The sequence below is a fragment of the Triturus cristatus genome, chromosome 4_1 (genome assembly GCF_964204655.1).
Source record: "Triturus cristatus chromosome 4_1, aTriCri1.1, whole genome shotgun sequence".
In the NCBI taxonomy this organism is placed as follows: domain Eukaryota; kingdom Metazoa; phylum Chordata; class Amphibia; order Caudata; family Salamandridae; genus Triturus; species Triturus cristatus.
In genome coordinates, this window is record NC_140585.1 from 70689885 (window position 1) to 70705610 (window position 15726).

Below are 15726 nucleotides of genomic sequence, written 5' to 3' on the forward strand. Positions count from 1 at the left end.
CTAAGGTAAGGAATCTATCACTAACGTATCTCTTTCAGATGCACAAGTTACTACTTCTGTAACGATATATCTGTAAGATGCATTAGTTAGTGATAGATTCCTTACCGCCCCACTGCGAACTGGTTACTAGGGTTAAGGTCATCCCCTTTTAGGGCCCTAGTTTTATGCACCAATGGTCAGTTTCTCGCATGGCTCTGCGTTTCGGCGCGGTAAGTTGTGTAGAGATCTGACGCCAGCACGCATGGGTGGCGCCTACGTAGCCTCTGTGACGTCAGCCTGGTGCGCACGACGTCAGTGAAGGGCGCGGAGCCGCATGGCGCCACCTACTGGCGCGCAGGGGTACTGCTGAGCAGAAAACTTTCCGGATCCAGGCTGACGCCTGGGGAATATTCTAAGGTAAGGAATCTATCACTAACTAATGTCTCTTACAGATATATCGTTACACAAGTAGTAATTTTTGCAATGTAAACTTGCATATACATCTATAAGGTTACATCTAGCTGCCATAGCGGCTTACTTACAAAACAGACCTTACCTGTCTTTGTTTAGTGTTCCCGCTATCAAAGCTTTTATGGAAGGACTTAAAAGAATAATTCCACCAAGAGCTCCACCCTCTCCGGTGTGGAATCTCAATGTATTCTTAACCAGACTAATGGGTCCTCCCTTTGAACCTCTACACAAGTGTGAACTACAGTTCCTCACTTGGAAAGCAGCCTTTTTAATCGCTATCACATCTCTCAGAAGAGTGGGTGAACTCCAGGCGTTAACCATACAAGAACCATTTTTACAGATCCATCATAACAAATTGGTTCTTAGGACAAACCCAAAATTCTTATCCAAAGTAGTATCTGCCTTTCATCTGAACCAGTCTGTTGAGCTACCAGTATTCTTCCCTCAACCAGACTCAGTGGCAGAAAGAGCTCTACACACATTAGATGGCAAAAGAGAGATACTTTACTACATTGAAAGGACAAAATCCTTTAGGAAAACCAAACAACTTTTTGTGGCTTGCTCCCCACCTCATAAGGGCAATCCCATATCCAAAACGGGAATTGCGAGGTGGATTGTTAAATGCATACAAATATGCTACATTAAAGCCAAACGAACACTAACTATTCCCCTTAGGGCGCATTCTACTCGCAAACTAGGGGCTTCTATGGCATTCTTAGGGAACATTCCCCTAGATGACATATGTAAAGCAGCAACTTGGGCTACACCACACATCTTCACAAAACACTATTGTGTAGACATGCAAGCAAAACAACAGGCTGGTGTGGGCCAGGCTGTGTTAAGAACACTATTTCAAACTACTGCAACAGATACAGGTAGCCACCGCTAAGGGAGTAACTGCTGTGTAGTCTATGCACATTGTACAATCTACAGCTCATATGCCTCGAACGGAAAATGCTACTTACCAGTATGCATCTGTTCTTGTCATGTAGAGCCGTAGAGGTGTACACGCCCACCCACCTCCCCGGATACCTTTGTCTGTTCCAGTATTATCTTATTTAGATACACCACACATGGACATCTTTCTACTTCTTACTACTCCATCTAACCCTACGTGGCAAAAACAATCTACTGATGGAGTCGATGCCCATGCGCATTGTCCACCGAAGGAGGAGTCACCGGTCTTGTGACTACAAAACTTCTTCGAAGACGAAAACAACATGCAAACATCCGAGCCCAACACCAGATGGCGATCTATGCACAGTGTACAACTCTACAGCTCTACATGCCAAAAACAGATGCATACTGATAAGTAGCATCTTACTTTAGTTAGAGGTGCGATTTTTAAAGAATATTTTTGTATTTCAAAAGTTGACACTTGGAAACTTTTTCACATAGAATCACCAATGTTATCCTATGGGAGGAAATTCACTTAGCAGGTAAATTACTTTAACAATACTTTCCTTACTCAGTGATGGATACCTAGATTCAGCACTGGGACATTTCATGAAAACAGGTGAGAAAATGCGTTTTGGTTAATCGGGTAGTTTTTGAGGAATATTCTCAGTTTTTAAAAGTCGACACTTAATACGTTTTTGGGGAGAAAAAGTGTCAATGTTATTCTATGAGGAGGTTATCGGTTTCCTGGTATGTAATCGGTCTTTGGAGTTAGGGTCCTTGGGTTAGACTCCGTGGTCTCCCAGGGTCAGTGATGCACTGTTGTTACACCCTCAGCGGCACTCGGGCGGCTGGGTGCAGGGTGCTGTTTTGAGGTCGGTTGCCCTGTTGATTTCCATGGAGATTCTCCGGGACAAAGAAACACTGCAGGCTCTGGGACGAGGATCTTCCAGGCGTGACCACCACTTCGAGGGGTAAGTTGTTATGTTGAGGGTTGGTTAGGCACAGCTGGGTTGGGCACACAAGGCCGTGGGGCGTCAGGTGCAGGGGTGCCTTGGGACGTGGGATTTTCTTACCCGCTCTGGTCGCGGTAGGGGGGTCCTCTGGATTTAGGCTGCAGGCGTCGTCTGAATGCTTAAGGCAGGTCAGGGGTCGCCGGATCTCGGGTTAGGATCGCCGGGGGGACCTCCTCGTGGTATTTTTCCACTCGAGCTTGGTCTGGGTTCGGCGGGTGCAGAGTGGGCTGGATTCACGGTTCCTGGCTGGCACCAGAAGCTGCAGTTCAAACACGTCATGGGAGAAACAGCTTGGAAAGTGAAGGCAGGCAGGTCCTCCGGGGTTTTTGAGGTTGCTGTCTGCTGGACACGCTGGGGTTTTGCAGGAGCAGGTTCGAGGGGAGACAGGCCTGTAGGGCTGGGGACAAGTCAGTGGGCGTCGTCCTCTTGTTAGCTCTGCACGGCTTCTCGTCCTTCTTCTCTTCTCTTTCTTGTGGTTGCTGGATCTGAGGAAGGAAGGTTCAGGGTGCCCCTAAATACTAAATTTAGGGGCATTAAAGGTAGGTGAAGGGCAGGGACCAATGGGTCCCTTCCCTGGGGTGGGTACACCCCCTATTCTGCCACTCTCCAGTAAGAGGGTCAGGAGCCTGTCACTGGTTGGCTGGGTCCCCCCATCCTCAAGATGGCGGAGACTCGAGGTTGTGCTTCACCTCGCCTCCCCCACCTTAGGGGTGGAGTTGGCAGAGGTGGGATACCTCTCTTATTCCCTTGTTTTTTCCACTGGTTCTCCTGCCCAAAGTGGGGGGTAGAACCAGTGGGGACCAGTTGCTGAAAGCAGCAAATGGTCTAAAGAGGCTCACAAAGTCGGCATGCCTTTGAAGCTTCTCCTTTGTGAACCCTGCCCATCCTGGGGGAGGAGGCTTGGCACCTCGTCCCAGGATGTGCATTGTTTCAGGCCCCCGAGAGCAGCAAGCTCTCGACCCAGGGGTCCAGAAACATGTCTGGTGGTGGCAGCCTAGACAGCCACTCAGTCAGGTCACTGAAGGTTGGTCGAGTTTCAGGGGGCATCTCTAAGATGCCCTCTGTGGTGCTTTTTACATTAAATCCCACACCGGCATGCGTGTGGGTTTAATGTACTGAGAAGTTTGATACCAAACTTCCCAGTCTTCAGTGTAGCCATTATGGTGCTGTGGAGTTCGTAATTTCGTAATGACAAACTCACCGCACCATATACTCTTAATGGCAGCACTGCACTTACAGTGCCCAGGAATTGACCTGGGTGCTGTAGTGGCACAGGGCTCATGCACCCGTACCCTCACAACTGGCATAGGGCACCCAGCTAGAGGGATGACTGATGTATTCGAGGGCAGTGGTTTGTGGGCATGGCACACAGGGATGTGTGCCATGTCGACTTTGTTTTGCACCAAGACACGCAGCCTGCAAAGGCAATGTGTGAGCGTCAGGGGACGGGGCCTCTAAGGGTGGCACAATAAGTGCTGCAGCCCTTAGGGGCCTTCTCTGGTCACAGTGCCCTGGGTAACTGTGGTGCCATTTACCAGGGGCTGTCCTGTTGCCAGAGATGCCATTTGGGTTTAGGCTTCAATGCAGTTTTAGGGAAGGGTCACAGGCCCTCGGCACCTGATTGGCAGGAGCCCAGGGCACACTCAGTCACAGCACATAAGCAATTCAGCAAAAAGTGGGGGCAGTCATGCAGAAAGAGGGCACTTTCTCACAACAATGGGTGCACTGCAGTCCGCTAGTGAGACTTACTTACACACCCTGGATACACTTTGTACCATATACTAGGGATGTATAGGTAATTTAAATATGCTGATTAGGGGTATGCCAATTTCACCATTTTGAAAGGGGGGGCCACAGGCACTTTCATTACTGGTTAGTACGGGCATGGTGCAGGGATAGTGCTACACCCAGCAGAAATACAGGGTCTAGCAAAAGGTAATAATCTGGGTCAAAGGGAAAAAGTTTTTTCATGATTATATGTTGGCAAAGCGACTCCGGGAAGAGCTTGTGCACCCTTGCTTAGGTGGTATTTTTTCCTGACTGAAGAAACACCCCAGATGGGTAGCAATTGAAACTGATAGGAGGACTGCCAGCACTGTGGGACAGAAAGGGCGGGAGCAACACCACTCGCCCAAGGGGAGTAAATGGGTTGCCAGCAGCAGAGGGCAAATCACTGAACTCCCATCTGGGACAGAGGCCAAAGGGTAATGGAGCTATGGAACTTCACCCCTCTAAGAATGGTGGTTGTAAACAAGGCCGCATCAGAAGAGATTGCCCAACAAGAGGTATTTATGTAATCTCATGTGACGCACTGAGGACTCTCACTGGCCATAAGGAGATAGCTCTGGTTTCATTATGTGTAGGAAGCTTACCAAACAACTGTTAGTCCCTTGTGTTGTTGGACATGGGGTCCCTGCCGTCTGGGACAGTTGAGCTAACAGTACAGTGTGAGACAGTAGTTTGTATATCACAAGAAGACTGTCTGGATCGCAGGGACACAGGTAATACAGCTAGTTCTCCTGGGCAGTGAGAGATGAGGGCAGGGAGGCTACCTGTGAGAAGTTTTCCTGTGCCCTGGAACCACTGGATCCAGACTCTAAAGCAAGGTCTCTAAATAGTAAAGTCAAGTCTTATTCTTTGAGGGTGTTCGTTGGGTATAACAGCCGGTTCAACAGACCCCTAAATAAGGTGTAACAATTTTATTATTAAGAGAGTGTTTTGACTATAGCCAAATGAATAAGACTTTACTTCCCTTCCATTAAGTTAACTTGTTTGGGAAAAGGCTGCTTCATTGAGCCCTTAGGTCAGGCTCAGAATGAGACTAGTAGCATATGAATACTGCTCCAGTCTGCCATGCTACACTTACCAGGCAAAGACCTTCTGATGAAGGAAGGTAGTGTGCAGAGGCCTAAGTGCAGTTTCTTGTTTGGAAGAAAAACATATTACATTTGTTTTAAGCCAGTGCCCACACATGGCATAATCTTGTATCATTCTGCATGCCCTGTTCAGACACTACAAAATGGGGTGGTGACCAGTCAGATGATGTAGCAGTGGCTGCTGGGAGAATTCCTAGGGTCACAACACTCATGTGGTGGAGAGTGACACATGCCTTCAAGTCCTGCACAAACTGGCTAGAGTTGGTTGCAGCAGAGCAATTTTGAATTTGGATGCCAACAGCTCTTCGGATCAATGGTCACAAGTACCGTGGTTGGTATTCTACATGTTACTGAGGCTGTTCACCTACAGTGTCCCCGATTCTGGGGATTGATAGAAGCCCTCCAGAGTGCTACTTTATCAACAGCTACTATTCCACTCGCTTTCCAAGCAGGGTAGAACAGCCCTCTGGACCCAGACTGTGTGCTAGGTGGTGGTGATGGTGGTGGTGGTGGTTGCGGCGGCGCAGCATGCTTGCAGTCCAGAGACACAGGTGCTTTTTACATGCACCACTCTCTGGAGACTTTATCCTAAATCTCAACAGTGAAATGTACGCCCAATACTGGGGTCTGCATCCTGTTTTGGACCTGTAAGGATGCATGTCTGTGTAATTCAAAGGTTGACTGGAGAAAGGTGGGGCCTGTTTGGTGGTTGTCTATTTTGTATAGGCTACCTATGTCCCTCCTGGAATTAGGGGCCTGCAACTGTGAGAACCCCTGCCACTGGAACATCTTAATCCCCATACAAGCCCCTTAAGTATATGGCTTCCTATCATCATTCTAATGAACGTGGCTGACTGATCCATCTGGTTCTTCGAAAATCTGACTATCACTTGGGCCTGAATCTGAGCCCTGAGTTGGCAGTGTCAGTCCAGTCACTGTGTACTTTGTGCCTGTGCCCTACACTGGGCACCGATAACTGGATTCTGGTTCACAAGAAACCAGGATTCCATCTGCCTGATGGAGCACCAAGCCCTTTACTGTGATGTAGAAGGGCACTAGCAAAAGACTAAGGCCAAGTGTTGTGGGTCGATTCAGACCAAGATACCTGGGCCACAGAGGCCAAGGAGGCCGTTGTAACTTCGGGGCTCTATTTACGTTCTAGAAGATGCCATCACATTCTGTTTTATTTATATTAGTTTCACTGATTTACCTATGAAACAATATTAGTGGATGGACATTCGTAGGTTTTATTTGCTGTCCCAATACTGTCCGAATTTCCAGCAGCACCCTCCGCCTCTTCCTCGCTGTCCAGAGGCAGTCCTGCTTCAAAAGGAATAACTAGTTTTTCCAATTGGAGTGCACTGGTATTTAGGCCCTAATGTAGGACATGAGTGGTAAGCAAGAGTACCCATATAGGATACGTCTAAATACAACTACCTCTATAAAGAAAGAAAACCATTTAACCACTAGTACAGCATATTGTAATTCCCATACCTCCATCTCTAATCCACTTCTTACAGTACTTCCCCTTAGTAGGGCACAAACGGAAAACTTAAAGGCGGACCCAACCGAAGCCTAGATTTCCTATTAAAGGTCTATGCAGCTGTAGGATAAGATTAGGTAAGAGACCTATTTTGGAAGAAGACTCACTCTTATTATAGGTCCGTATTTACCTCTGTCTTTAGATTCCACTCACATAAGAGTTGCCTCTGTATGTGACATTGTGCTCTTTCACAGGATGTTCAACACAACTGCCAGGGAACTCACAGGCAGATCAAAAATCGATTGCACTTGAGACACTGCAGCATATAGTACCTGTTGGGCCAATAGAGCGTGCTTGCCATCATAAAGCTTTAAAAGCGTGCAGAAGTTATCATGTTGACGGTGCAGTATAAGTAGCCTGAATCCGGACTCGCTATTTAATCATCTTAATGGTGTGCAAGAGATTCATCACCTCAGCATCATCCCTTCCCCCACACATGAGAGCAGACAGATGCATTCATATTTCCTCTGTATTTTCAGTATTGTAGGCCGCCTGTTAAAACAAGGCCTACATATGTTACATGCCCCAAAGGATTCTCCACTCGGACTTCATCAGGACCCTATAATAATTATAACAGTACAGAAACATGGCCCCCATTATCATAGTAATTTTTTAATTGGAAAATCCTTTGTGATTCTGATTTCTTCGATGCAGACCATATGAAAACATTCCACACAGGAAGTCTTGAGTCCAGTAACGGATTAATAAGCACAACCAATTGGAAATGTTTTATATTTAGCCCAGATTTAGCCACAGTGCTGTCCTCACACTTTAAAAGTACTTTGAATTAAAGGTGTTACAGAGGAAGTCAAACAGTTCTGGCAACATTCTGCATATTTTAAATGAATGCGTTTGATATTTACAATAGTTGATACAAATCCTCAGTCAGGCTAAGGATTAAATCAAGATACGCATCGGAGACTAAAACATTAACTTCTGTAATCACTGTATACAGATTTGAAACCGACAACATCAAAAGGGCATCTATCTTACTGCTAATGTGTGTATACTTAATTTGCTGTTATAGTTCGACATAACCGTCTTCAACGAAGTCAAGTTGTCTTTTTGTACTCTTCATGGTAGTGTTCTTATATGAATGCTTACTTGGCTTGTAAAGGGTTCTGACTGGATTGCTTTTTCTTATGAATAAAGTTATTTGAGTGTTCCGCTGTAATAATTCACAACAGGAAGCTGCACTCTTACAATTTCTGTGGGAAGAGCTGGTGAAAAAGCCTGCGATACACATCTATTTTGGAGCAGCAAATAGAGATTAGTTTACACATCTTGAACTTCCCACATCTGACCGGTTCTGTGACTCTTTATAACGCAAGCTCTGTAGGTTGTTGCACTCCCAATCTCCATTTTTGCCTGTGTGACTTGTAAGTTTTTTAGATTTGCAATGTAAGGACACTAGTTCTAGCTTTCACTGGTTTAGGTTCATGCAATGCAAGATGCTGTAAATTATTATAAACATATGCCTTTGTACTGTACTTTGTTCTGTAGGCTGGATCCATGCTGTGTACACTCCAACTGATACACTGGTGTTTGGGGGAAACTTCCTGCACAGCTTTAACATCCCTATGCAACTTCGGATCTACAGCGTTGAAGATCGTACGAGGGTAAGATGGAAGTGGGGACCTGACTGTTCTCTTTAGAACAGAGCCTTTACAGCTCATTGTTACCCCTCAAAAAGCTGTAGTGTGGAACACTTCTTTTACTGCTATATCTTGAGTCTGCCTCCTCAACTTGCGTGTACCCTGCCACTGGGTGCTGGGACTGCAAACTGCTCATCAAGTCTGATAAATTCAGATGCTCTAGGGCCTGGTACCACGCATGCCACAAAGCATATACCCCGTTGTGCTCCTTCTCAAGCCAGTTTTCTTTTCTTGTACCTCCATTAATTTCTCTCACCTTTATCAATTGCATATCCCAGGGTTCTGCCATGTATATTTTGACATTTCCTACCAGTTTCCCCCCTTAATCTCAAGCAGTCTATTATTTACCTCCAGTCTTAGGCCGTTCTTGAGCTGCCATGAATGGTTTGCGGCAGCTGACCAGCATCTGAGCTGCTAGTTCTGTCTGATGAATAACCATTGGTAGCATACACGGACAGTAGTCCAATCATCTGGTGAAATGGTGGTTATACCATTTCTCCAGGATTGGATCTTTCATATATTCACATGTTTACATTATTCCTTGTCCTTAATCTGGGAATTCTTGCTTACTTTAAATAGCAGTAAACCTTATTAAAATGACCATAGTCCTCAACAACAGTGTTTTTTCAGTAGCACAACCCCCTCCTTTTAAACAACCTAAACTTCAGCCAAAGAGGCAGAAGTGCTGAGCTGTTGTACTCCCCCCCCCCCCCCAGTAAGCTTCCTGGCTCAGATCTCTGCAGCACGTTGTTTGATAGTGTTCCAAAGAGGAGCTCTGCTCTAACCTATGACCTTATCTTGATATTTTATGGGCTTCGACCAACCATAATGCCAGCTTTTGGACGAGGTGGACCCTTTGTTGTCTGTGACTGCCATCATGCTTGTCAAAGAGAAGAGATCTCTCTTCAGACCCTGCTACACTGATGACCCATATTAGCTAACTGAATGATGGGGACAGATGTGGCTGGCGCTGTGCCTGCTGGAAAAGAAAAATAATTACTCCCGCCAAATGGAATGCTCCGTCTCCTGGGCCGGACTCAGTGAAAAGTGCTCCAGCAAGCACTTCCACAAAGGCAGGGCAAAAAAAGGAAATATTGAATTTTTAGAGACGGAAAAACCTTTGGCTCACTCATTAAAACTCTAGGAAGGGTAAAATCAAACATTTTCAGTAGATAATGTGAGAACTTAGCTCCCTTAAATTTGTCAAAATTACCATCTTTACCATTCTCCATTGAAACCTATGACTCAAGCGTTTTTGACTACAGCTATAGGAAAATGTACTATTAACCCCCTCAAATGAAAAAGCCACCACCTGGTAGATGTCCACAAAGTAAATAAAATAAACCTATGATCAATCCCTTGAAACGTGATACAAAGCATTCAAGCATTGCATGCTCGGTAACAAGTTACATGCAACGCAATAAAATTCTCCAACAATTGTAAAATAAAGAGAAAATCAAGGCCAAAATGAAAAAATCCAATAAAGGAAGTCGGTGAGATGGGAATTTGTTTTTAAAGATTTGTGACAATAGCACCAATGATAGTCTAAGGAAGCTGCAGACTGGGAGCTTAGCGCGATTTGAGGCTGACCGTGAAGGGGCTCTGGTCGGCTGCAACAAGTGCATTGGTCTCAGTGGAAGTCTAGAAGCCAAAAAGTTTTGCAAGTCCAAACACAGAAAGTGACTGTCACTTTTTTGAGAAGAAAAATCCTTCTTGAGCTGCTTCCATTGATCCAAAAACTAGATATTCGAAGTAGGGTGGTCCCACTGGAGCTTAGGAGATTTCTTGCAGAAATGTTCAAAGTTACAATGCAGAATTGGACTTAGTAATTTTTTTCAGAGCACCTTGTAGCATTGACTGGGATGGAACTGAATTACAGCTCAACTCCATGAATCTGGCGTTCGGATACTTTTTTCCGCAGTTCTCCCTGAAGGTCTGGAGAAGATTGTCAAAATTTCTAAATTTTCTTCTGGTGCTCAAACAACCACAGGTGTGCACTTCTAATACCCCCAGACCCCAGAGGAGGGTAGTGAGAGACACTCTGGGTGTTAGGCAGAGGCCAACAACAGGTTCCAGTCAAGATCCAGTTGCGACTGGTCAGCTCAGAGCCTCTAGGAAAAGGCCTCTTGAAGCTTAGTGCACCCCTGTAGTCGTACAGGAGGTCAGCCAAGTGTCCCTTTGAGTCTACTTCTTTTTCCTTGGTACATGAGGGAGAAAGTCCATTCCTTCAGGGCTTCAGTCTGGCCACACCATCAGGTTCAGTCTTCTTCTGTTCTTTTGCAGGTCCAGAAAGAGTTCAGAGAAAGACTATGTTATCCAGATCTGCTGGGTTCATCAGCCTGTGGCACTCCCTAACCAATGTGGTAAAAGTTCCCGAGGACAGTCCTACTTACTTTCTTCACTAGTTCCTGCTGGTAGTATGATGGTACAACGCATGCCTCAACAATGCATGTCTGAACCAGGTGGTCTCAACCACGACCGCATCTTTACCATGCAAGCCTTTACCACACAGTTTTGTGCTAAAGACATGATTGATAAAGGGAGATGTGTTGTAAAGATCCCACCACTGCCCCCAGCCCTGAAAACTGTCCTTTTTCCCCTGCCCCACGCCCTAAAAACTACCCCAGCTCTTCGCCCTGAGCTCTAAAAACTGTCCCTTACACCTGTAAACTACCACAACCTAGCCCCCCAACCCTGAGGCCTAAAACTGTCCCCCAGCAGTGAAAACTGCCCTTTTCCCCCCGCCCTGAGCCCTAAAAACTGTCTCCATGCTCTAAACACTTACACCGACCCCACCCTGAGCCCTAAAAAATTGACCTCTACCCGCCGACCTGGGCCCTAAAACCTGCCCTATAAACAACTCCAACCTCCGGACCCTTAAAACGATGCCACCCCAAAAAACTACCCTCCCACTCCCCCAGAACCCGACCCCAGCCCCACTTACCTGACCGCATCCTCTCCTGATCCTTCCTCTTCCTGCCCACCCATTCCACCATCTAGACTGTGCACTGCCTTAGCCATGCATATGCGTGGTTAAGGCAAGCGTGGTTTGGCTTGCGGAGAAACGGCTTGCGTGGCTCAGCCCACGTTAAGGTAGTTTTCAGTTCCTGTTTACCTTAATACAAAAAAAACACAGTGCTCCTCACTCTCAAAATCCAAGATGGGGAAACACTTCTCCTCTTGTGCAGAATCTTTGTGCGCCGCCAAAGATGTGGCCAGGGTAAGGAGGAGTCCCCTGCTCTGTGGTCAGTCAGAACCGTTCTGGGTTTAGCTTTCCTCCCACTGGCTTTGGTGCCAGCCTGACTAGAAAGAGAAAAGCTGGCGGCTTTCCAGGTGTCCCCTAACATTTACTTGTGCCAAGCAAGGCCCTTTAAAGTAAATTAAGTTCCTGGGCTCACTCCAACTGGTCTTCCTGGTAGAGGAGGAAAGCACCTTCCTGTTTCCAGGCCAAGTGTCTCTGTTCTGAATTCCAAATTCAGACCAATTACCAGCTGAGTAGCTGCTGGAGAGCTAATGCAATTTAGCCACCAGCATTTTTATTCAGAGTAAAGGTAACTTTTTAAAAGTTACATTCTGATAGAAACTTATAGCTGGAGATGTTATGCCTTTTGAATATTCCCTGGGCGTTAGATTGCCTCCATAAACCTTTCCACAGTAGGTATGCTTGCCAGAAGGTCGCACTGTGCTGCTCCAAACTAACGCTGTCCCTCTCCGGAAGTGGCGTGCGGGGCATATATAGGTGCCACTCCAGTGTGCTGACGTCAGTTCCTTTCTTTCTGCACTTCTAGACTGCGATCCGGAGCCTGTCTTGTTTCTCAAAGACCGCTTTTTATGATTTGTCTCTAAATTACAGTGTGCAAGGGATGTCACCCCCTAAAGATTCAGGCTATGGCAGGTTAAGCTAGAATGGTGCTGAGGGCATTGCACCCAAAGTCTGTCTACTCTTTTTAACTTTTGTCCATCCATCTCCTGACCGAAGAGCAACGCTGTCCTGCCAATTATCTCTTTCAATTATCTCTGGGAGTATCTCCTTCGAAGTATATCCTCTAGTCACCTGTGCACATAGAGCTGCTATCACAAAAGATTAGACACTTGTTTGACTGCCTGTCTTAAGTGTTTTTTCACTCAAAAAATGAGGGCGGGGGAAGCTATGATAGTGTTTTTTCTTCTCCATTATGCTTGCTTAGCAGAACTTACCACTCCTTTAATCTGTGGCCTCTTAGACCTCTGTCCGTGGCCTCGTAGCTGGCACATCGAGGGAGGCCTTGTGAGTCAGAGGAGCTATTGTTCCTATGAATCGCCCAATTATGTGAGCCACTCGTGCCTTTTTTATCTTTACTTTGCTGGAGTGAACAGATTTTGTGTAGGAAGCCTCAGCTAGCAGCCAAACTCTTTAGTCTGGCCTTGAAACCAGCTTCGGGAAATACAGCATATTAACAACATTTCCATAAACAATGTTGGTGTCATCCTAAGCTCACCAAAGATCCCACATAGGTGGCATCACTGAAAAAGTGTTGATGCAAACAGGAAAAGGGAGGGACAGGTTTCCCCTGCCAGGGGACTTGCAGGTTCTTCAAATGGCTGATTGCCTAGTCCTAGACAACACCGCTAGTCTTACCATTCCATTTGAAAACTTTATTTCGGCATACTGCCATAAAAGCACAATAAAAATATCAAAACATATGTAAAAACAATCATCACATTTTACAAAAAGCGGAACCTTCATCACAACACCCACAGATAAGATTATTAAAAAAAACAGGAAACTGGTTTTGAGACAGACAATTGTGAACATGCAAGCTGCATTTTCTGAGCTAGACATTGGCAAACTCACACCAATGTGATAAAACAGTACTGTTTAGAAAAATGAACAAGGTCATCTTAGCATAGCTTTATCAAGCCATGCCGAGGACATTTTAATTCTAGCAATGACCTTGATTGAGGCTCAGCAGTACATGCAAGCAAATGTTCCTCATTCACTATTGTCACATTTATACTTCTACTCCTAGGTCCACCTTCCACACTTAGCCTTCTGTTGTCTGGGTCACCATCAACCTCTCTAAATGGGACGTTGGGAAATGAGGATATGAAGGCCTGCAAACTCAGTAAAGGCTTGGTCACAATTGGCGCACACATGCTTTTGGGCTTCTTCTTATTTTATTTTGGAAAAATCAGCGCTGTGCAGCAGTCTGCAGGTATGGCCTTCCTATAGGTCTGGAAGGAGATATGACTTGAAACTACCATTCCAAAAATCTCTAGGATGTCACACATACTACTACAACATCCGCAGCTCTTGCAGTACACCTCAAATTAACACCTTACTCTCGTGCAGCGCTCTGCTATTTCAGTTCTAGCATCCCCACACAACTCTCCCAAATAATCTGTCATGAAAAATGGCACCCCTTGTCACCCAAACCGTACACCAAGTTGAATCAGCCCAGTAATAAAACCTGCACACCCAGATGAGTGACCCAGAGAACTGAAGCCTGAACACCCAGCTCAACCAAGGCTCTTGAGTACGGTCCTGCATTTAAGCTGTTCAAGTTGTGACCTCCTTATGTGAGTCTCCCAGTTCACCTCATATTGAACTGTAGGATCACTCATGCCCCAATATTGAAACCTACCCACCCACAGTAAACCCCACGTATTGAAATCTGCGCACATAGATGAACCAGTGACCTGGGGCACGACGAAGACTCCTGTACTCTTTAAATATCAGCACCTCAAATGTAAAAACAAATATCAGTCATACATGCTGCCCTCATGAAGACTCTTATGTTAATTCAGAATTGTGAATGATTTAAGGGGATTTTATGCTTTCTTCTCTGCAGGTGCCGAATAAGTTCCGCTATCCGTATTACTATGAGATGTGCTGGTATGTTCTAGAGCGCTACATGTACTGCATGACGCGTCGATCTCACCTCACCAAAGAATATCAGAAGGAGTCTCTCAGCATTGGTAAGAGCCACCCATTCCATTTTCTACTGTCTCATCAATCTAGCTGCTTTGGCTAAAATAATTACCTAGGAAGGGTGTACCCAGAATAGTCTCTGGGACCTGGGTGTGAGACAGTACGTAAGGACAGAGGTCCCAGAAAGTAGCAATTGTTCATGAAAATCCAAAACAAATATTCAAAACATTGATAGTGCTAAGTGTTTTAATTCACACTAGGCAGCATTCTCTTTTTTTTTTTTTTTTTTAACTTATTTTTATTGCCATTTACATATTTCAGACATTGACCATCATACACAACCCTCAGATAGACATAGCAGAGTATACATCCAGTAGTGGGACAGAATGGCTGTGTATATCGCTTGTACATAAACAAGGAGCATAAACAGGGTATAGAGAGAGCATGATGTTTATATCCTGTTGTCCGGGTTCCAGATATGGCATAGAAACTGGGGCGGAACACGGGCATAAACTAAGGAAGGGGTATGGAAGAATATATCCAGTTACATTAGCGATGGTATACAGCGTTGTTTGGGCAGGACACCTCTGCGACTCGTGTGTGCTTATCCTAGTGGGTGCGGCCGAGGGCTGCGACCGCATTCCAGGCGCCAGGGCTTGCGATGAGCTTGTGTGGGTGGGGTTCCGAGAGATCAGTTGGGTAGGGCCTGTGACTGTGTGCGTGGGGCTGACGACGTAGGGGGGCTGCCACTCGGGTCAGCGCCCGGGGAAAGCTGTCGAAATTGATACAATAGCATGGCCCATTCCATCGATATAGAGTGCTTGCGGGTCCCCTTTACCTCCTCCTCCCGTAATGTCTCCTCCTCAGCCGCCGCCCACTTGTGGGTAGCTCCCACCCACGCCGCCAACGGTGGACCAGTGGGAGAACGCCAATGCATAGCGATGCTGCGCTTAGCTAAGAGTACCGCTAGGGAGAGGAAACAAGTCTGCACCCTGTGCTGTTTACCTGTGCGAAAGATGCCTATGGCGCTAGCTTCCCAAGTGTTCATACAAGTTAGCCCCGTGAGAGTACCCAGAGCAGTGTGAATGTGGTGCCAGAAAATTTTTATGATGGGGCAGCTCCAGAACATGTCGGAAGTCTGCATTCCGCGCTTGACATCTGGGGCACAGGAACTGAGTGTCAGGATAGAATCGCTGGAGGCGTGCGGGGGTTAGATAGGCCCTGTGTAGGATGTGATATTGAATGTTTTTAAAGCGTGCGTTCCTAGAGACCTTCTTAGGGTGTTTCAGAGCTTAGGCAGCATTCTCTTAATGTACATACTCATATCATTGTAAATAGCAATGTCCCTCAGAAGGAACATGGTGTATGTGTTTCGTGA

General features: G+C 46.0%; 1 protein-coding gene across 3 annotated transcripts in view; it reads left to right on the plus strand.

Annotated features, from left to right (window-relative positions):
• KDM2A (lysine demethylase 2A) overlaps positions 1 to 15726 on the plus strand; it is a 770935-nt gene that overhangs the window by 345557 nt on the left and 409652 nt on the right. For all 3 annotated transcript variants that reach the window (XM_085651618.1, XM_085651619.1, XM_085651620.1), the window contains 2 exons: positions 8286 to 8401; positions 14269 to 14395. In XM_085651618.1, coding sequence (XP_085507744.1) covers positions 8286 to 8401; positions 14269 to 14395 — 243 coding nt within the window. The remainder of the gene's footprint in view (positions 1 to 8285; positions 8402 to 14268; positions 14396 to 15726) is intronic.